Below are 22,502 nucleotides of genomic sequence, written 5' to 3' on the forward strand. Positions count from 1 at the left end.
TAAACAGAAAGTAAAACCCATTTTTTAAAGTAACGCTCCAGAGGTAACTACTAATGTTTATACATTTTCGGTTAATCTTTTTTTACATCCAAGTCTGTACACTTTCAGAAGCAAAACTAGGATCATACCATGGATTTTTGTAACCTGATGGGAATACACCTGATGTTGACCTGGACCCTGAGAATAGGTTAGAGCCAGAAATTTTTGACAAAAAAACCCCCAGGACAACCTATATGTTGAGTTAACAAATACTCAGGGTTTATGGTAATGAAAGGTGACGTCCACAAGGAAGAGAAATGTGAAGAACTTTTAGTGAAAGATGAAAAAGATAAGTCAGAAATTATATGTGGCAGCCACATGTGAACTCTCCTGATGAATAACACCAAATGTATTCTTTCATAATCATATTTCAGAGGGCAGGAGAAGCTTTTGTTTGGAATGACTGTCTTAACATCCTATTGTGGTAGTTTTTCCAGGGATTAAGCCAGGATTTGAATAAATTGCTTTACTTCTTTAAAACTACTAATTCAATCTCAAAGTCAAGTCCACAGAGCACCTACATCAGAATTTCCTGGAGGATTATACAAAGTGCAGGTTCCCATGTCCACCCCTGTTCTATTGAATCTGTCTCTAAGGATGGACCCCAGGAATTTCCAGTTTAAATGTTGATGCATAATAAGGTTTGAGAATCACTGCCCTGAAATATATAAAACTCTTAAAAAAATCAATGTACTAAATAGCTTTGCAGAGGCCCTACAGTGTGTATTAATGTACATTCCCCTGAGAAATAAATTCCTTGGGGCGCCTGGGTGGCTCAGTCAGTTAAGCGTCAGTTAAGCGATCTTCAGCTCAGGTCATGATCCCAGGGTCCTGAGATTGAGCCCCGCATCGGGCTCCCTGCTCAGTGGAGAGCCTGCTTCTCCCTCTCCCTCTGCCTGCCGCTCTGCCTACTTGTGCTCTCTCTCTCTCTCTCTCTCTGTCAAATAAATAAATAAATAAAATCTTAAAAAAAAAAAAAGAAATTCCTTTAAAAAGGCTTAAACTTAGGAGTCTTTAGAATTGAAAGTGACCTTAAAAATTACATGCTTCAGTCATGTCACTCTACAAATAAGGAAACTCGAAAGATGAAGTGACCTTCTCAAAGTCTCAGCAGGAGTTTGTGGAAGAACTGAGCCCGTTACCCAGAAGAATCTCTGACTCCAAGTGCAAAGCCCTTTCCTTTCTTCCAGGAGGGAGTGGGCTTTACCCTAGCTGCTGGATTACTTACGTAGGGCCACTGTTTCATCACAGTAAATGCCATTTTAATCCTTGCTTATTTACTTTCTAATGACAAATCCTGAATCCAATTTCTTTACAAAAACACGTTTTGGTATTTAAAGAGAAACATGCCTGGTTCTAATGTAATTATGAAAACTGCAGAGCCATGAAATCTTTGTTAACTGCATACTGCTTGGGTTTGCATATAATTTGTGGTTCATAATTCTTAAGTTTGCCTGCTGGTCTGCTCAGATAAGAGGAAGCAGCTAGAACTCCATATTAAAGGACACTGAAAGAATAAACTGCATAGATATCTCTATTTCCAGAGAAGGGAAAAAAAATTCTACTCATTTAGTGAGGTGAAAAGTAATCTAAATAGCTGAATATAATCTCAAACACAGAATTCTTGAAAGCACTGAGGATCTTGTAGTAAGGATATGCAAAAACAATGCCGCGCAAATATTGTATGGTATCACCTCTGTGTGGAATCTGAATAAACTGAATTTGTAAGAACAGAAATTAAAATAGCACTGGAGGATGGGGAAATAAAGAGAGATGTTTGAGAGTTCAAAGTTGCAACTAGTAGATAAATAAGTCCTGGAGATCTAGTGCATAGCATTATAGATATGATATACTTATTATAGACATCAAATTTGTTAAGAGACTAGGTAAAAAAACAAAAACAAAACAAAACAAAAAGTGTTGTGCAAATGAACTGTGCTGAATGTATCTGGTGCTGGAGTTCTCTTCCATTCCAGTCATAAAAAAGGGATGTGATATGTGGATAAAATGACTTTTAGTTTATCTGAATGATTTTGGTTGCCATACTTCCAGAAGTCTAAAGAAGAGTTAGCTCTTTTTCAATGCTGCAACATTCATTCATTCTCTAGCTGGACATTTAGCTCCAGTTTGAATTAGGAGTGGCGATCCCATTGCCCAACACTGGAAAGGCTGATTTGTCAGCCAGTGACGTGCTCATCATTAATTAACACCTTAAGAAACCAGTGTTGCCAAATCAGAGAGAACTTCAAGCAGTTAGTTGATGGTATGAGTTTTGCTTCATTCACAATGAGTGATGGTAAAACATTATATTGAGAACCAATTTTATCAAAAGAAACGGAGCTCATAATTTATTATTTTTGATAATCACTATGATCCTCTGCTTTTTTCCTTACTCTTTCATAACATTTTTCTAACCATCTGTTTATTTATGACATTAGGTTATATGTTAGGTAGATTGATATTCAGGGAATCTCTGCTCTGAAAGTATTTTTAGATAAACAACTGACTAATGGAATAACTATACATCACATAAGGTATTTTTTGAGTTCTTATTTTGTAACTTTCCTCCTATAGGAGGAAAACAACTTCTCACAAGTGAATTTCATTACAGCAATTGGAGAGAGGTGTCTGGTCCAAACGTGAACTAGATTCTTCTGTCTTACGGTTAGAAGTTTTGCAGTATCACTGTTAGGTGGAATCATTGGAAATCTGCAAAGTCTCACCACTCCTTTCTTTTATGAACTCTTTAAAAATTTTGATGATGAGTTTGACATTGTGTCATTTGAATATTTTATTTATTAGGAAAGGAAATAAGAGGTACTTGAATTCAGAATCCAAGATAAAATGGATTTATTTCAGTGAATATCAATAAAGCTAACGAGAAGTCTTCTTCTGGAGGGAGTGTAAGTCTCTTGGCACTATGTTTCTTGTGGAGCAGAACTAGGCGATGCCCAAACTTTATTTACAGGTAAATGGCTAATCTCCCTTATGGAATCATGGAGACTTGTACCATAGGAAAAGCAGAAAATCAGTCATCTAAAAGAGTTATTGGAAGAAAAAGTAGATTTCTAATATAATGACTGTATACGTATTTATAGGCTGTTGGTTTTAGAACATCTCTGCTTTGGAATTTTCACCTAGGGCTAAGAAAGTAAAAAAATATCTAAAATCTAAGCTCCTTGTCTTTTTACAAATGTTTAGTAACTCCTGCGATTCTTGGTCGATATCAAAAACATTAAGCTTCCAGTGCTCAGTTTTTACAGCTTGGGCATCATCTACAGCTTTCCTCTTGGAATCTTGTCGTTGTATAGTCTAACGCTTTACAGAATGCATCACTTTTCTAATCATCCTTGACGTTGCTCACCAGCCTATGTTCAAACATGTCCAGCAATGAAGGAATCACCAATTCATGAGGCGACTGATTTATTAGTAAGTTTCTGTATTTTGATCAAAATCTACACAGTTCCAATCATTTTTTACCATCGAGGCAAAAAGCTTCATCCCTTTGCAAAGACCAGTCTGGATAAAGGCCCAAGGAACATTCCAGTCATTATTTGTTTGCTTTTTTTCCATGGCAATTTTCCATTTTTATTTGCTTGTCCCTTTTTTTAATTGCCTTAGACACTTCATATTCGAGTAGGTCTTCTGGCAGAAAGAAATTTTAAAGCTCAGAGATTTTCACCTGTCAGTTTCAAGCAAACTGCAAGCCCATAGCAGTAATCTCATTTCCATTTGAGAAAAAAAAAAAAATCCTGTTTTACTAAGGAATGATAACTTAAAGGGCATCTTTACCTCTTGGTCATTCATTATTTTATTTAAATAAGAGTGATTAACAATGGTTTGTAGTCACATCTTTGAAAAGAATGGCATATAAGAATTAGATCTAGAACAACAATAAAATAAAATTTTAAAAACACTATATATATAGATAGATATCTATCTATAAATACTATTTTTATATATCTATAAAAATACTGTATCTATCTATAGCAACTTTAAAAATCCAAACCATAAACATGAAACATATTGTTATGTAAAACATTGCATATAAGAAAGAAACTTAAAAAAATAATGAAAGAGCCACTGGGGGTGATAACTGGAATGTATTGCTGGCTTCCTATGTCTGAGGGCCTGGGCTTAACAATTGCCTGTGTTCATTCATTTAATCTTCATGACAACCTTGGACATCATCAGTCATGATTCCCATTTTACAGTTGGGGAAACTGAGGTGTAGAGAGGTGAACTTATTTTTCTAAGATCACACAGCTAGTAAGTGATGGAGCCTGAGTGTGAATACCAGTCACCTAGCCCGAGTCCCTGCCCTTCTCGGTTCTGTAGTAGTAGTCCGACTATCAGGATCAGAATGACCCAGGGTGCTTGGAGAGAGTGCCAATTCCCAGCATCCACCACCAAATCTACTAAAGGAGAGTTTCTGAGGGTGTGGCCCCATGTTCGACTGCCAGCTATAATTTAGAAATAAGCCAGTTTGAAAGGTCTCCTAAAACTTCCCTGAACGTGCGGTTAACTCCAGCCATTTGTCCCCCAAAGCCAGTCCGGGCTACATCAGAATTTATTGCTATTGGCTTCAAAAGGGAAGGAACCCTGACCCAAGTCATCATGTTCTTCAGCAACTCTAAGTAGTCTTTGGGTACAAAGAATCATTCATTCTTTTTCTTGTGCAGGTTGATGGATCTGTGCAAATCCAGCCTTACTTCCTTGCTCATCCACCTTTCTCTCAGATTTGTGAAATAAGTGGCCAGCTTGAGCATCTAGTCGGGCAGAACAAAGAACACACAGGGATCAGACCCTGACCTTATTCGCACAGTGTGATCATCAAGCCTGGCATACTCCAGCCTGGGTGGTGCCCAGCTGGACACGTTTCTGTCTTTCCTGTAGGAGAGGGATCAGTAGATGCCAGTGCATCTGCTCTCTGACTCTGCTGTCAAGCTATTCATGCAGTAGAATCTGTTGACATGGTAAGAAAAATACATTTGTCTGGCACACAAGCTCCAAAAGAACTTTTTGCGTTGAAAGTAAAAATTTGAATTATCGTCAGAATGCTAATGCCCTTTCAGGCTTCTCATGCCAGCAGCCATGTTGTCAGTGAAATTTAAATGTGGGGAAAAATGCTTTTATGGGCTGCCAGATTGTTTGGCAAATGGTTTAGGTCTATTTAGTCTATTTGTAATGCAGTGATTTTGGTATCTTTTTACTATGAAAAATAAAAACTTAATGTTGCTTTATGCACAGGTTTTCTTTCCCAGAACATTAATGGTTTCCTTAGTTTTAGCTAGACTTTCTTCTTAAATTTAAAAGGTATGAGTGGTTAACATACCACTTTTCTAGTAAGCGATGGAGCCACAATTCGATACACATTCTTTTTCATTTGATCTGGAGACATAATGTGGTTGGTTTATTTGTAATGACTTCTGGAAATTTGTTTTTTCTGACTTAGTAGAGGATGTAACTCCAAGTAGAATTCAGTTTGAATAAATTCTGTAGGTGTTATTCTATACTTAGAGTGTATCAAGTTTTAGTATGCGTTTGGCCTCTCTTAGATTTTGTTTGCTTAGGGTTCTATGGTTGGATTTCATCCCTTTCAAAATCAGCGGGCACAGTTACTATGGTAAGAGGGTCCTGGGTGCCCATGGGCCTCTCTCCCCTCCCCAGAGGAGAGTCCACTACTCACAGCCAGTCCTTAGCACCGGGCATCTGCCTTCCTAGCTTCCCCAGTCCTTGCAGCCAATGTCCAGGCCCTATTTCCATCCCAGATATCCACTCCTGTCTTGAATGAAGATTTATTTAAAAAAAAAAAAAGAAGAAAGAAAGAAAGCGCTCTATCAGAAAGACTTTTATATCTTCATATCTGTAGGAAGTCACTCTTCAGACTCCTGAGACTTAATAAAGCCTCCTTGAATTTTTTTCCATGGGCACATCTCTCATTAACCCTATCATCATCTTTGTAGCTGGCCTCTGACCTCTGTCTCCGATTTCTGTTCCTCCAATTGCAGAACCGAACGTCAGCCTCAGCTCTACGTTGGTGTCTGATCACAACTGAACAGAAAAGAGAAAATTGCTTAAATAGTAATCGAAGCCATCTTTTGATGGTTTCAACATAACTGAAAATGTAGGCAAACAGCCTGGGGTTGTCATCTACCTCGTGATCCTGATCTTGAAGCTGTATTTGCAATTACCCTTGCTTGATTTTACCCCGGATCCATTGTGCCTTATAAAATTTAATGCTATGTAATCTCAGAAAGGATTGTGATGGCCGTCACATGGAGTCATGTGTGAAATCACCCCGTACTGTACGAGGCTGGGGTTTGAATGTCCCTGCTTCCCAAAGGCCAGGCACCGGGATTAATATTTTCCACTGACTCAACAACTTGTGAAACAACAGTCAGCTACTCAGCATTGCCTTTGCTGTTTAGATATTCAATTTGGATGGCATATCATCTCATTATATATTTTTTTTAATTTTATTTATTTATTTGAGAGAGAGAATGAGAGACAGCATGAGAGGGAAGAGGGTCAGAGGGAGAAGCAGACCCCCTGCTGAGCAGGGAGCCCGATGTGGGACTCGATCCCGGGACTCCAGGATCATGACCCGAGCCAAAGGCAGTCGCTCAACCAACTGAGCCACCCAGGCGCCCCTCATTATATTTTAAAAATTAGTTAAGATGAAGGTTATTCATAAAGAAACCAAGAAATATATTGGCCCCACTTCTAAAATAGAAATGTATGCCATTATTAATAGTGGTGCTGTTTCTGGTCAGGAAGCCTTTCCACAGTAAACACCCTTTCCCTGAGATCTCTTTTCCCTGGCTTTCTGGGGCTCCCCCGAGTACAGACAGTTATTTTATCCTCTCGTCCCCCTTGTCCCTTACATAGCCAACAGTCTGCTGCGAGCTTGCTCCCTGCCTGTGTGGAGCCCGGAATGAGATGCTACAGCGACTTCTGTTTCTGGAGCACCTGGGTTCTACATTGTCATTTCCTTTTGTCTCCTGTGTCTTTTAGAGACTTCATTCATCAGACATAATCCTATTGTTAAATGGTTCTGATCTACTACAGTGAGCAAGAGTTTGAGATGTGGGACTTTGTGCTTTAACCTTGAAACACTGTTGTGATTCACGAGGCCTTTTGTCTCAATGACGGTCAAAACAATTATAGAAATAAGAATGTGTAGAGGACCCTCAAGAACATAATAAACATAATCAAATAACAGTCATGATAGAGATTTAATTGTGTATTTCATCTTTGAAATCTGTTCCCTTTCTATGTATGAGGGCATGGAGAGAGAAAAAGAGGGCATGGAGATTCTGGGTGATTCTGAAGGACACACATCTTTATTCCCACTCCTTCCCTGAGGGTGGGATAAGTAAGGAATAATATTCTACTGAGCAGTCCATTCGCATCTTAACAGGCACCTTCTCTGGGGATTTGACATGCTAGCTTCAATTCTTGGTTATCCTTAACTCAGTCAATAATGATGCTAGCTATGGCATTTAATAGCTCACATAGTACTTTTCTCATTTGCAGCTTTCAGTTCAACTCAGCATTAGGATTAGAAATCATGAAACTGATGCTCAGAGAGGTTAGGTGATATTTCTAAAGACACACAGTATGTATCTCAGAACCAGAATAGCAACCCCAGCTGTTCTAACACCAAAGCCCTTGTTCTTTCCCCCACACATTGCTGTTTCTGGGAGAAAAGTAAAAAAGAGGTCCCATTTATTGAACACCTAGTATGTGTGAGAAGCCTTGAGATGTGTTAATTTATTTAATCCTTACAACAACCTTGAGAAGGTAGATCAGATTATCTTTATTTTAGCTTGAAAGTGAAAATTCAGAGAGGTTTAACTACCCCGACCCAGCTGGTACCTGGTCATAGGTTACATTTTCTCCCTTCCATTTTGGACTGTGCATCCTGCTCTCAAAGAAACCAGAATCTGTTGTTTTTGTTTTTTGTTTTTTCTTCCCAGATACTATAGTTTAAAGGGGAATAGGGAATTCTGTCCATTTGTGGCACCTGGTGAATTTTCAGATGCGGAAGAAAAACCTTCTGCAGTACTTAAAGATAAATATTGGCTTAGTCCCCACAGGAGAGAAGTGGAAGAGAAATTGACAAAGGATAGGCTCAGTGTCTGTCTCTTCACGCCCTCCTTTATTTCCATGTGTTTCCCATCATTCTGACTGTGGTTGTGTCTTCTCCTCCTCTCAGCCCCTCAAAACCTACCCATCACTAGGGAACCTGCCTTCACTTTTCCTGGAGCTTTTTCCAGCTCCCTTCAGTCTGCCCCTTCTTTGATTCCCCCAGCACACTCTGCCACACATCACACAGTAAACTCTTCAAACACAGCCAGGTTCTCAGATTGCTTTACGAGCTTCATTTTGCCAGTTTATTGGCAAATTGAAATACAAATTATTTCATTTAGAGATTGCCTCTCATGGATGCTTTCTCTGTATTTTTTTTCTCAGTACCCAGCACAATGTTAGGAATATAGATTTCCATTGCTTGGTTAGTTTTTAACAAGAAGTTAACCCAGATAGAATATTGATTAGTTAAAACAACCTGACTTTTTCCTTATATAAATTTTGAGCCCAAACATCAATTTTAAGTAGGCACTAAATTGCTGGGGCTAAGTTAAGAACTCGTTTTAGTCTTGGTTAAGAGAGTCGAGAAGAATGAAGGAATAGCCATTTGATAGGATATTTTTATTTCTTTTTGAAGTTCCTTTGAGCATGAAAACACAAGACTGAAAGGACAGGTGCCTCAGCCCTCTGCGGCTGCACAGCAATGCAGACAGAATTTGTAACCATCCTCTTGAATTTTTCAAAAGAAAATTGGAAATCTTTGTGTTTTCTTCTTCAGCTTGCCTTTGCAAGCTCCCCTTTGCTGCTCACCTCTTGAAGGCATTGCACAGGCTTCTGATCTTCATCTCCTCTCATCTTCCCGTGCTATCCTCTCTTCATCATTTCAAAGACATCCTAGAAATAGCTCCACTTTCCTAGGAGACTTGGACCACATTCTTGTGTCCGAGAACCACATTCCCATCATTGTCACACTGATATCTCAAACTGAACTTGTACAAAACACTAAAGTCAATGCCATTCTCTCATGTGTCACCAGCATTTTTCGTCTTTTAATGACAGCATCAAAACTCACAAATTTTACCAAACAGAATCTCCCACTTACCTACTGTTCCCCTCATCCTTCATTACGTCCCTTCCATACTTTTAAAGAAATATAACTAGGCAAGAAATTGTTTTTCCATTAGCCTAGGTCAAGGCCAAAGAAAAAAAAAATCACCTAGGGTACTTTTTTAGTTGCCGTATTTTTATTCTTACTACTAATTAGAACTTTCTCTAACCTCTAGGAGAAAATGTCATCAGTCTGGGATGCAGGCCTCTAGTATTTCCAGAAGGAAAGAAGGTGCATATAGAAGTTAGTCTATAAAGATTAAATATATTTTTGTTGAAAAGAAGAAGACAGTACAATTTAACAGAGCTCATATTGGAAGTCAGGAGATCTGGGTTCTGGTTGCGTATCTGACACTTTTAAGCTGCGGGAACTGGATCTCACTGGCTTCTTTGGCCTATCATTTCCGCATTTATAAACAAGAAACTAAATTTTCTAGGTCTATTTCAGCTCTGAAGTCACAAAATGTTTGTAAATACCTTTTCCCCTCTTACAGGATTTTTGATCTAGTGCATCAGAACCGTTTTACTGGAAAAATTGGCCCATTAATATTTACCACGATTACCACTGTATTTGCATCTTATTTTATGATTTTGGCTTGACCATCCTATGATTCTTTCTATTCATTTCCTGCTTTCTCTTGGATTGGTTGAGTGCTTTTATTTTTTCCAATTTCATTCTTTCCTTTATTAGTTTGAAATTTTATCTGTTATATATAATTATTAAAATTCCACAATTTATATTTAAAATAAAAATTTAATATCTTTATTTCCCCAAACTCCGATACTTAGAATAATTTATCAGCCACCACTTCCCACTCTACATAACAGTGTTGTGCATTGTTCCATATTTAATACTGTCTTGACTTTTTACACTCGAAATTGGAGAACCATGCCCTAGAAGAGCAGGTTTAAAGAGATAAGGACTTGTCATCTCTAATAATTGTTTCAGATGGGACAACTGGGATGAGAACCAAAAATTAAACCCCTGGGTATGGCAGTCAGAATGTCACTGATTTTTTTTTTCTGAAATAGTTCCTTGGTTTTTCTTTTTTTTTCTTATTCTTTTATGATTATGTTCAATTAGCCAGCATATAGTACATACAGTACATCATTAGTTTTTAATGTAGTGTTCAACAATTCATCAGTTGTGTGTAACACCCACTGCATGAACAATTTCAGTAGAGCATTGGGACCGGGTACAGCTACCGTTGGTTGAAAAATGAGTGGAGTTTGACAAAGATCAAAAGCACATAGATGGAACAAGTGTTAAATAGACAAATGATAACATCAAACATTGAGCCACATTGAAAAAAAATCTAAATTATTCAATATTCAACCCAATATTTAGAGGGAGGACTAGATTTTGTGTGAGAAAAGCTTGGCTTTAGTATAACTCCTGTCATTTCCCCCTGTTATGACTCAGAACTGCTGCCTAACCTTCTTCTTTCTCAGTTCAGTCATCTATAAAATGGTCTCTTCCCTCAGAATAATTAAATGAAATGGTAGATGTGAATGTACTATGAAATGTGTGAAGTCCTGCTCAAGTCTATACTCTTCACCTCTTCACGTTGTCACTGTTATATTTCACTGGTGGTTAGTCTGGTGAAAAGCCCAACTCCATTGGTGCTAAATATCACACATCAGTATTATTTCTATCTAAATTCTGTTTCAGTCATGCTCTGCCCAATGTCCTATGTCCATCTTCAAGGCACAACTTGAACAGATCCCATTTCCAGTCATTTGTTTCTTATTTTAAAAGGGGTGGGGGGGAACGCCCGGGTGGTTCAGTTGGTTAAGCGTCTGCCTTTGGCTCAGGTCATGATCCCAGGGTCCTGGGATTGAGTCCCACATCGGGCTCCTTGCTCAGCGAGGAGCCTGTTTCTCCCTCTGTCTGCCGCTTCCCCTCCTGATTATGTTCTCTCTCCCTCTCTCTCTCTCTGACAAATAAATAAAATATTTTTTTAAAAAAAGCTCAGGCAGAGCACAGAGGTTTTTAGGGCAGTGAACCTACTCTGTATCATACTATAATGGGGAATACATGTCACTATACATTTGTCCAAACCCACAGAATGTACAACACCAAGAGTGAACCCTAATGTAAACCGTGGGCTTTGAGTGATGATGATGTATCAGTGTAGGTTCATCAGTTGCAACCAATGTACCCCTCTAGTGGGGGATATTGATAATGGGGGAGATTATGCATGAAGCTATGCAGAGGGTATATGGGAAATCTCTACATTTTCCAATCAATTTTACTATGAACCTAAAACTACTCTAAGAAAAATAAAGCCTGGGGCACCTGGGTGGCTCAGTCAGTTGAGCATGGGACTCTTGATTTCGGCTCAGGTCATGATCTCAGGGTCATGAGATCGAGCCCCATGCTCAGTGAGGGGTCTACTTTTCCGTCTCCCCCTTTGCTTCTCCCCCAGCATGTGCGCTCTCTCTCTCTAAAAATAAATAAATAACTAAAATCTTCAAAAATAAAGCCTTTTTTTAAAAAAAACAAAAGCTCAATATTATTGAGCCTAGAGCTTAGTTTAAAATGCCCTTACCATATCGAATTTAATACTCATATTCTTCTCTTATTATAAATCTGGCTATATTCCTAGGGACTGGTGGTATAATAGGAAGAGGGGTTTGATCCACTCTTTCACCCTTTCTGTCCCTCCTTTTTCTAGTTCTTGCTCTAACTGTGTCAAAGATGGAAGGAGAGCTGGGAAGTAAGGAGAGGACAGATGACTTTACCTAACTGGACATGAATTAGATTCTCTCTTGGCTTCTCCAGCTGAGCTTGTCCTGCTGTCCACACGTTCTGTGTGACATACAGCTAAATGCTGGTTCCCTTATGCAGGATGTTCAGGGAGCCCTGCAGGGCTGTCCTGCTGCACAGTGCAATGACATGGAAGTTTTGTTCACGTTTCTTCCCTTTTAGCATTCCTTCAACTCCCTCCTTTCGCTGTTAGTATACCACTAGACTCCCATACCTCATCCACGCGATGGCCCTCTCATGAAGTGCATTAATGGCAAGATGTCTCAAGCACAGCTACGTGCTATGGTATTTATTTGTCTATGGGAAACTCACGTAACCTAGCCATACTAACCAGTGGGAAATCAGACCTCTCTATTGCCCCCCTCCGCCATCTCTCTCCAGGTCTTAGACACCCCTGCACAAGCACAGATCAGTACTCTCACTGCCTATGCAGACACCCATCTAACCCAGTCCTACTGGCATGTGGCTTTTGTGAGTGAAAGTTCCATTCCTTGTGTAAGGAGTCTAGTTTGAGTCTTAGTTGCCAATTTTAGGGCAACAATAAGATTCCCACTCAAAAGCCTGTTATCCTTTGATCATTGTAAGCATTTTAAATTGCATTCTGTGAAGAAAAACAATCACCATCCTTGACTAAAAGCTCTGAGCTTGCCTACATTTAAGTATTTATGCCCCAGGTTTTGACAAAATTGAGCATAATCAAAATCCCACTGGGAGGAAGTATGTCAAAGAGATTAATTAAAAAGAAAGCAAAAAATGGCATCTTCCTCTGCCTTTGTGTTAATCATTCTTAAAAAACAAGCTCTTAAATAAAAATGAGTGAAGATGCCTTTTACACAGCTTTGATTGTGAGTTTTATTTAGGTCTTGAAGCGAGTTCGCCAGAGTATTTAGTGTTTACTGAAGAGTGTCTCAACTTTCATGAACAGAAATACACAATTGGTTGATATGTTAGGGTCTCACTGACGGTGGAGTCAAAGGCCACCTATAAAAGAGCTACATGTGACTGTTCTCTCTTCCAGGGAAGATGAATTGCCATGGTAACAGTGCCAGGAAATAATAGGTCAAGTTTTATCCTCTGCCTCGGGCTTATTTTATTATGTTTTACTTAGAAATGGATGCCATTATAAAATGAACGTTTGGGTATATCAAAGCTAAACATCATGACAAGAAAATCTGATCAATAAACTGGTGTAAGAAGGGTGGATAAAGGACAGTTGGTAGGAAGGACATTTAAATTGATCGAAGAACTATTTAGAGGCCAGTTTCTTAGTACTCTCTTCTAAAATGTGGGCTTGACTTACAGATGCTTGTGTGTGTGTGTGTGTGTAAATGAAACAAAGGGGCTGTTTGCACAAGATCAGTAAAGAGAAAGTGGTTTGTAAATTTGATTTGAATAGAAGATTAACTGCTGTTAGGAAAAAAGTTCTTACTTCATTCCAAAAATAAATATGCAGCAAGAGAGCATAAAATATTTAAGCTTCTTGTTTTGCTTACTGTATTTATGACTATATCCAATGCTGCTTTATGTCTGCCTATTTATGAAAGTGAAAAAATAAATACGACTTGAGGGAAAGTACCATCATACAAAAGAAATGATGTGTAATTATCACCATTCTGTTGTTTCTGTTGTTTTGGAGGGTCATGTCTCAGTGTACATCATGACTTGGGATCTTTCTATAATAGCATGTTGATCATTTAGGGGTCAAATACCAACATGAAGCAGTATATATTTTTGTCATTTCAAGCGACATTGTTCTTTCTTTCTAATTACCATATATGTATGTGTGTATAAATATATAAAGATCTACTTTTTAAAATCCCAAAGGTATATCAACTCACCTTTTTGTGAACAGAATTAATTTTACATACATGGAATATAGTAATGCACTTTAGCATAACATCCTTCATGAGTTTACACTGTGAGACTATGTTAGATTTCTCCCTAAGGCTACCTTTAACTTTTGATATTTTCTCTTCTGTAAAGTAGTAAGTGGGTGTGTGGGTAGCTGCAAAATTTATATTGTTTCTGCCCTGATGATGAAGATTCCAGACTGGGGTCAGTGACTATTAGCTTCCTGGTGCTGCAGTATTGAAGGACCACAAATTGAGTGACTTAAAACAACAGAGAGTTATTGCCTCACAGCTCTGGAGACCAGAAGTCCTAAATAAAGGCATTGTCAGGGCCATGTTCCCTCTCACATTCTAGCAGAGAATTCATTTCATCCTTCTCTCCTCACTTCTGGTGGTTGGCTTCCTTGGCTCATTGATGTATCGCTCTAGCCTCTGCCTCTGCCTTCGTGTGACCTTCCCTCTGTGCTCTGGGTCTCTGTTTCCTCTTCTTCAAAGGATACTAGTCATAGGATTAAGGCCCACCCCTAACCCGGTATGAACTCATATTAACTTGATTACACCTACAAAGACCCTATTTCCCAATAAGGTCACATTCATGAGTTCTGGGGGTTGGGACTTCAACGTATCTTTTGGAGGGAATACAGTTTAGACCATTCAGTGGCTATGAATCAGAGAACCTCACCACTGAGCAAGTAGCCTCGATTACAATTTTAAATCGCTAGGCTGTCTAGTTCTTTAGAAATGATATTTTCATTTTACCTAATTTTTTGTCGTGTAGAGAATATGATATTCTGCTTAATCAAATGTTTTTAATGTGTAGTATTTTAAAATATACAAAAATATGTCTCCAATAGATGGAGTATAAATTTAATCTAAACTGATCACAGTTCCTAACTGGTAATAGGTATTCACCAAATGTTTATTGAATGAATGAACAAATGAATGAATCAATCAATCAATCAGCAGTCATATTAAACTATATTAAGCATAGTTTAATCTTCATTTGATGATTCAAAATAATTCCTACAAGTAATGGAAGTAAAGTACAAAAGATTACTACTTGTGTGGATGCTTAATGACTGAGCATTTATTCCATTTCATATCTTTGATCTATTTGGAAATTCAATAACATGTGTTTTATGTCTTATGTTGCAGGATCCTCATCTTGCATTTCTGTTGACAATCTTTTTGGGTTATCACATATTAGTTCCCTTAGTTTAATTAAATTACTTTTGTTAATGAGTTAGCATCAATGTGTTTGGTTTAGTTTCTTCACATATAAAATTACCTACTTTATCATGTACTAGGATTATCTATCCTTTAATCTATTTTTCTCTGTCTAGACGTTCAATAAATGTATTTTGATTGTGGTGATATTATTTGAGTTATATTCCTTTCCTAATGTTTACTTTCATTTTCCCTTTAATCCAATACAGAGAGAAGTCACCACCAAAACAAAAATCAAATTACAATGTAACTCAGACCTCACATACCAAGGCTATTCCCTCTATTTTAAAACTGCACGTTATCTCTGCATAATTTCAGAAGAGTTTGGGAATGTCATATATACAGTTAAAAAATATAGAATATTTCATTGGGAAAAATTAAGTCAAAAACAAAGACAAAAATGCCAAAATTCAAACTGAAAACGTTCCTTGCTACTACTTAATCAAGATGCTAATGTCTTACGTTTTACAGTTCTTTTCTTGACATATACTCAAGTATTTGCTAATCAAACCTATCATTAAAGCCAAAAATTCCTCTTAAAAACATGAATAGAAATGGAGCATCTGGGTGATTCAGTTGGTTAAGCACCCCACTCTTGATTTCAACTCAGGTCATGATCTCAGGGTTGTAAGATTGAGCCCCACATTGGTCTCCACACTCAACCAGGAGTCTGCTTTAGGAGTCTCTCTCCCTCTCCCTCTGCCTCTCTTCTCCCCCCAGTGCCACCACTCACGTGGGCACTCTCTCAAACAAACAAACAAACAAATAAACCAAACAACAACAACAACAAAAAAACATGAATGAGAAATCAAAATATTTAAACCAACTAAAATGAGTTTATTTTTCTTAAAAGAGAAGAAAAGGACAGCTAACTTTCATGGAAGAAAGTTTTCATTTTTAATCATACTTTTATCCCTCATTTTCTCTGTAAGAGATCTCCAGTTGTGTTTTTCAATTATAAGAAGCCTACATTTATGGAAAATCAGCAGGTATCCCCAGTTATCGGAATTAACCGAGCAGAGGAACAGTGCAAAACCAAGGTTTGGAGCCATTTTTCTGAGCAAATTGAAAAGAGGTACCATTTTAGCCAGTTGCCTTCTAAGACTGCTCACATTTAATTACATTAGTGGCACTTGACATTATAAAATGTTCCTTTCTTTCAGATAGAACCTTCTATCATCATTAGTAAATGTCAAATGTAATGAAGTGTTTTTCTGACTTCTTTTTCTTCCTGATACCATGGGAGAGAACATGCTAATGAGTTTATAATTCTGAAATTGTTTTCAGTACTCAAAACCAATGAAGAGCCAACTTGGTGCCTGGTTTATTAGCTTAATTTTACTCTTTTTTTGTCTTCCTATTTGGGAAGGAAAACTACTCTCTGTTTTTCCTAATACACTACCCCTATTTGGTACAATTTCTTATTTTCCCTGAGAGGTTTTAGGTGACAACTACCTCCAAGTAGATTGTGTTTCTGGGTTCATATCAGAACAGTGTGGAAGGTTAGGGTTAGGGTTAGGGTTAGGGTTAGTCCTTGCTATGACTTAAGTGCTTCCTGAAAGCTTCTATTTTTTTTTCTTGAAAACTGGTTTTGTCCCCCTCTGTCTACTTTTGAATTTTGATAATGGCTATCCAACCATGTGGTTTCCTATAATATATCAATCATAATATAATGGGGCCTTGATTTCTGCTCTCACAAAGATTAAATACACTCACAGACTGAAATGAATGTTTTATAATCCTAGAACTAAATTCTTTACTGTCAAAATAAAATTAACATCTTATGGAAAGGAAAGCTATCATCAGAAGAGGTCAAGAAGAAAGAGATGTCACAGTTTTCCAACCCACCACTATTCAGTGTCTGTGTTGAAGACATGCCTGACAGGAAGGGTCTGGGTCACTTTTTAGCAGTACCTCGGGTTTATTGGCTGTTTTCCCCTACTGAAAAATCAGGGGAAAGCTGTCTGTTATATAGAGAAGGCAGCAGGAATGGGGTCCCCAGCCTGTGAGAAGACTATTCAATCAATGCTAAAAAACTTTTTCTTTTCAGATTTTTATCTTTTTAAATTTTTACATATTTTTAGGACTTTAAAAAAATGTTATTGGAATATAGTTGACACACAATGTTAATTTCAGGTGTACAACCTAGTGATTGAACAAGTCTATGCGTGATGCTGTGCTCACTACAAGTGGAGCTACCCTCTGCCACCACACGACACTATTACAGTATTGTTGACAAGATAGCCACTTAAAGTTACTTCACAATAAGAAAAAATAAAAAGGTAATTTTATAGATAATGAATTCTGGAAAATAGGCACCTAAGACAAAAGTAGATGTTTTAAAATAAAATGACTAGTTTTAAGATGTTTTGTTCCCCAGACAGCGGAAATATATTACACAATCTCTGATTACCCCATGCTTTGTAAACATAGTCTTTGGGAATTTGGTTCTCTAAATTTCTTCTTTATTTCACAATTGGATATGCTGTTAATTGAATGAAATCCAATGAATATCTAAGAATATCCACATAAGCTCAAGATTGGCTTCTTTCTGCTTAATAAACTTGATTATTTTTCCCAGTTATATGCAGTTTATGATATTCATGTTTATTTCAAACATCTACATTTTCATATAAAGAAAATACTAAGTACGATAAGACATTCAAATAATGTCCGAGAAACTTCTATTAGGTAGGCATGTAACTCTGCAGCATTATTATGCTTGGGATTCAACTCTTTCTACCGATTAATTAGCTATTTATGTGCTTCTATATAAATAATTTTAAAATTAGATTAATTAACATTTTTCTTAATGATTTCTAGCACCACTTGACATATTAAAGATAGTAACCTTTGGTCTCTCTGGTACAATGCAAATATATTTCCCACTTTATTTGATTATGTACCATTTTAATTTTATTTATACCTTTTTTTATATTCAAGGAGTTGTCAAATTTTCATGTGGTAAAATCTGTACTTTCCTTTTTGTTTTCTGCCAATGGTGATACGTTCTGAAAGACCTTTCCCACAGATTTTGCTCTATTTTTGCTATTTTGGGTACCATAATTTGTTTCCATCCTATCTTTGGAACCTTATATCCCTAATATCACCACATAAATATCTTCTTCTAGTCAGGCCAATCTCATCCCTGGTCCTATTGTTGGTTTCATGAAAAGTCAGCTAATTCTCAACTTTGTCTTCACGTCCCCCTGTTCTCCTAGAATCATTTGCCGATCTCCTCAGCCTTCTTTGATCACTCTACTCTGAAATTGCAGGTGGCTGAATAAAATATACCACACAGATTAGGAGAAACTTGTAAGCAACCTCAAGTTTCTCATGGGTTAGTCTATGGTGGGGTGTAAGCATCCAAGCTGGAGAACACCTGTGGGTGAGGAATAGCATATCCAACATGAGCCCATCCCAAGAGTGAGACCCAGGAGATATTAGTTTCATTTGGGTGATAAGGAACTTTTCTTGTGTCATCCAACTCATTAGCTTCCCCTCCAAGGACTATTACATCTTTTTTTTTTTTTTTTAAGATTTTATTTATTTATTTGAGAGAGAGAGAATGAGAGACAGAGAGCATGAGAGGGAGGAGGGTCAGAGGGAGAAGCAGACTCCCTGCCCAGCAGGGAGCCCGATGCGGTACTCGATCCCGGGACTCCAGGATCATGACCTGAGCCAAAGGCAGTCGCTTAACCAACTGAGCCACCCAGGCGCCCGGGCTATTACATCTTAAGGGGAGCTGGGATGTACTCCATGTGCAAAGGAGGCATGTCTGGGAGAAGAGTAGAAAGAGGATCCAGACTAAAATCTGAAAGAAGATAATGTTTCTGTCCAAAGTGCTCAGCACCTAGAGTACTGAGAAAGAGAAATCAGAGCCCGATCTCCAGGGAAAGTGGTGAAAGGGAAAACCAAGGAGCATGGTGTTATAAACCATAGCCCAGATCCTGTGAAGACAAAGGGGCAAGAGTCAGTTGAATTGAGGAATAATTTCTTGAGCTACGTAACATATGCAGGTGACTTTAGCAATGTGTCTGCCATATCCCCAGATTTCACTATTGCATGCCATCTCTTTGGTAGGTGCTGAGCCTCTGTATTTGTAAGCTGCTATCTCCCGCCATACGCTAGCTTTGCCTCCCCAACCTTTAGGAACAGCAGCCAGCACTCAGCATTTATTGACCACCATTTGTATGCCAGGCTGTGTGTGAAGCACCTCAGATACATTGTTTCACATAGTCCTAACAAACATGCTAAATCTTCGAGAGGTTTAGTTACAGAGGTTTAGTGGATTGTCCCCGTTCCTCAGCTATGTAATAGCAGAGCAGGAACTCCAGGTCTGTTGACTCAAATATCCACACAAAGCAGGTATTTTTATTCTCATTTTACAGTTGAAGAAAGTGAGATTGAACTGCATGCTTTTAAAAGCGGGGAACTGTTCATAAAACTCTTCTTTTCCCCCATAGTGGCTTGTACTTAGATTATAAATACCTAATGCTGGAGCTAATGAACTCTTCTAGTTTTAAACTATACAAAAAGCTACAGATTTTCATATGTATAATCTTTTTATTTTATTATCTATAGTTATCTGCTGCTTAACAGGAATGAACATATGTAGAAGGTATTTTGAGCTAGATCTTTACCAAAAAAAGAATTTTTCATAATACTGCCGAGCTGTCATATGAAAATCATGAGGGAAAACAAGACTAAAAAGATATATAGTGATACATTGCAAGTACAATGTAGACTCTCTATTATGACTGTTTCTGAAATAATCACTTCCCAAAATATGTGTTGCCTTATTTTTGGAGAGATTATTATTTTATAATAAAAATATGTATAATTAAAATTATATAATATAATCAAATATTAAAAATTGTTATTTTTTAGGACACAGCAGGCCAGGAAAGATACCGGACTATCACCACAGCCTATTACCGTGGGGCCATGGGCTTTATTTTAATGTATGACATCACAAATGAAGAATCCTTCAATGCAGTACAGGATTGGTAAGTAAGAGCGAATACTCCCATCACTAGTAATATTGGAGTTTTCATTCGACTTCCTCTTCCTTCTCAAAGCAGTGACCAGTGTCACGATGTGTGTTTGTTGTTTACTGTGATCCCCCTTGTGCTTCATAAAGCAGACAAATACTGGCTATGCTCAGAGTTGTTGTTTAGAGATTGATAGGAAATCCATCTGGTGATTTTTCTACATTCTGTAACTTCCGGTGCTTTGCAACCTGTTATGCTTAGTTCCGTGGAGACTTTTGATTTTTTTTTTAAATATAAATAATGAATGGTTTGGAAATTTACTGGTCTAAAACAGGGATTTGTAAACTGTGGGCCTAATGTGGCCCACCATTTGTTTTGTGAATAGTTTTATTAGAACGTAGCCAGGCTCATTTCCTTACCGTCTGAGATGGCTTTCACATACAACAGCAGAGGTAAGTTGTTTTAACAGAAACCATAGGGCCCACAAAGCCTGAAACATTTCCTATCTGGCCGTTGACAGTAAAAGCTTGCTAGCCCCTTGTCTAGATTTGTTAAATAGTTTTCAGTTTTTCTTCAAGTTGCAAAGTTTCAAAGGACTGAGATAAAGGCAGAGCTAAAACCCAAGCATGTTCTGACTCATGGCTACATCAGCCATGCGAAAACCCCTCTGTCCGTGGGGAGTATGACTGGCAGCGGAGGCCTTGTGTGGCTTCTGTCAACCAGTCCCCCCAGCACCTTGGGAGGACAAGTGGAAGCGCTGATGGTCATGGTCAGGGATTCAAGCAGCAGGGCTGAGCAGAGTAGCTTTCCTGTGGCAAGAGCTAGAGTCTAGCTAGAGCTTTGTGTGGTAGGAGGAGGAAAATGGCGCCCCCGCTGCTGGTAGCAGGCCTGAAGAGCCATCACATTTTAACTGTCAACGGTCACAGCTGGGCTTCTATACGAGAATCGTAGCCCCCAAAGTGAAATAAACGGCATTCATTTTTTTTTTCTGTTTTGCATCATAGTATTATCCAAAGTAATTTTTTTTACACGTGTATCAGCTTAATGAAGGTCAGATGCTATTAAAAACTTCAACTTGCTTTAGATTATTTCTTTTAAATTTTAATTGTTCATCTGAGAAAACACCTACATCTCTTCTACTTACACACACAGATGCACACACACTTACAGTGCAAGAAATAATGCATTTATAGTAGCCTCTCAAAAAGGAAATATATAGCTATAAACTGAAAAGGGTGAGCTTGGGACTATATGAAAAAGTAATTATCTTCCACTGAGCCACATAAAAAAAGGCTTAAGTACTCTCCTTTTTAGTAGACTGAATATTGTAAAAATGCCAGTTCTTCTCATATTAATTCATAGATTCAAGGCAACCCCAAGTAAATACCGACAGGCTTGGTACAAAATGGAAAGAAACGAAGAGTCCAAACATAGACACAAATCCATCTAGATTTAGTTTATGAAGAAAGTACCGTTTCAGACTAGTGACAGAAAGGCTTGTTCAATTAATAATGCGGCGATATCTAGTTAATTTTCACACATAGCTCTGGCATACCAACTGCTATGCAAAGTGGTCATTTTAACTTTGATTCTTTCCTCTGAGGAAACGTTGAGACCCAGTGCTCCTGGACAGGAGGTGTTCACGAATCACCTTCCAAACTTCAGGGTCCCAAATGCTGTTTGCACCCATAGTTCTTACCCTGTTGTTTCGATGAATGTTATATGACTACTGAGAATACCAAGAATTGAGTTCATTAAAACGAAATGGCAATAAGACCAATAACCCAGCTCTCTAGACTTCTGGTTCTAGCATGAGAAATGATGTGGAGAAGTTCAGCTTCCGCAAGCCCTACCCCACACCTTCCCTCGCTCACCCCAGCCAGCCCAGCTTCATCCCCACCACGCTTCCTAGCCTGTGAACAGACCACCTGCCCTTACCAGTCTTCCTCTGCCTCAAATTCCCTATTTGACTGTTTACCACTCTTCTTTTTTGAAGCTCTGTTTCCCACCCCCCCTTTTTTTTGAGAGGTGTGTTTTCCAGATTATTCTTGTCTCTCCCTAGGACTGCTTCTCTTTCTACTTCCAAGATTTCCCTCACCCAGCCAAGAGTAAGCACACCCCCATGGTTTGTTCTATTGGGCTCATTTTTGCTTTCCTTGGCTATCCTATCCTCTCACACACATCATTTATCATTTACACCGAATAGCTCCCAAGTTTACATTTCTGGCTCCAGTCTGTGTTCTAAACTGCAGCGTTGCATTTCCAGGTGGCCAAAATATTTCTTCACCTGGCTATCCTGCTGGTGCCTCAGAATCAATTATCTCTGCCTAAAATTGCTCACCTTCCTGACATCATTTTTCTTCTCATTGATAGCACCACACTCTGTCACCCAGGGTCTACCCTGAATCCACTTGTAACCTC

General features: G+C 38.3%; 1 protein-coding gene across 1 annotated transcript in view; it reads left to right on the forward strand.

The window, feature by feature from the left end:
* The window catches only part of RAB3C (RAB3C, member RAS oncogene family), a 268,621-nt gene that overhangs the window by 86,435 nt on the left and 159,684 nt on the right, over positions 1-22,502 (forward strand). The window contains exon 2 of the mRNA XM_045886801.2: positions 19,978-20,096. Coding sequence (XP_045742757.1) covers positions 19,978-20,096 — 119 coding nt within the window. The remainder of the gene's footprint in view (positions 1-19,977; positions 20,097-22,502) is intronic.

This window comes from Mirounga angustirostris, unplaced genomic scaffold, assembly GCF_029215605.1.
Source record: "Mirounga angustirostris isolate CCGP_5_RB_7025 unplaced genomic scaffold, mMirAng1.0.hap1 SCAF_7, whole genome shotgun sequence".
Classification (NCBI taxonomy): Eukaryota; Metazoa; Chordata; class Mammalia; order Carnivora; family Phocidae; genus Mirounga; species Mirounga angustirostris.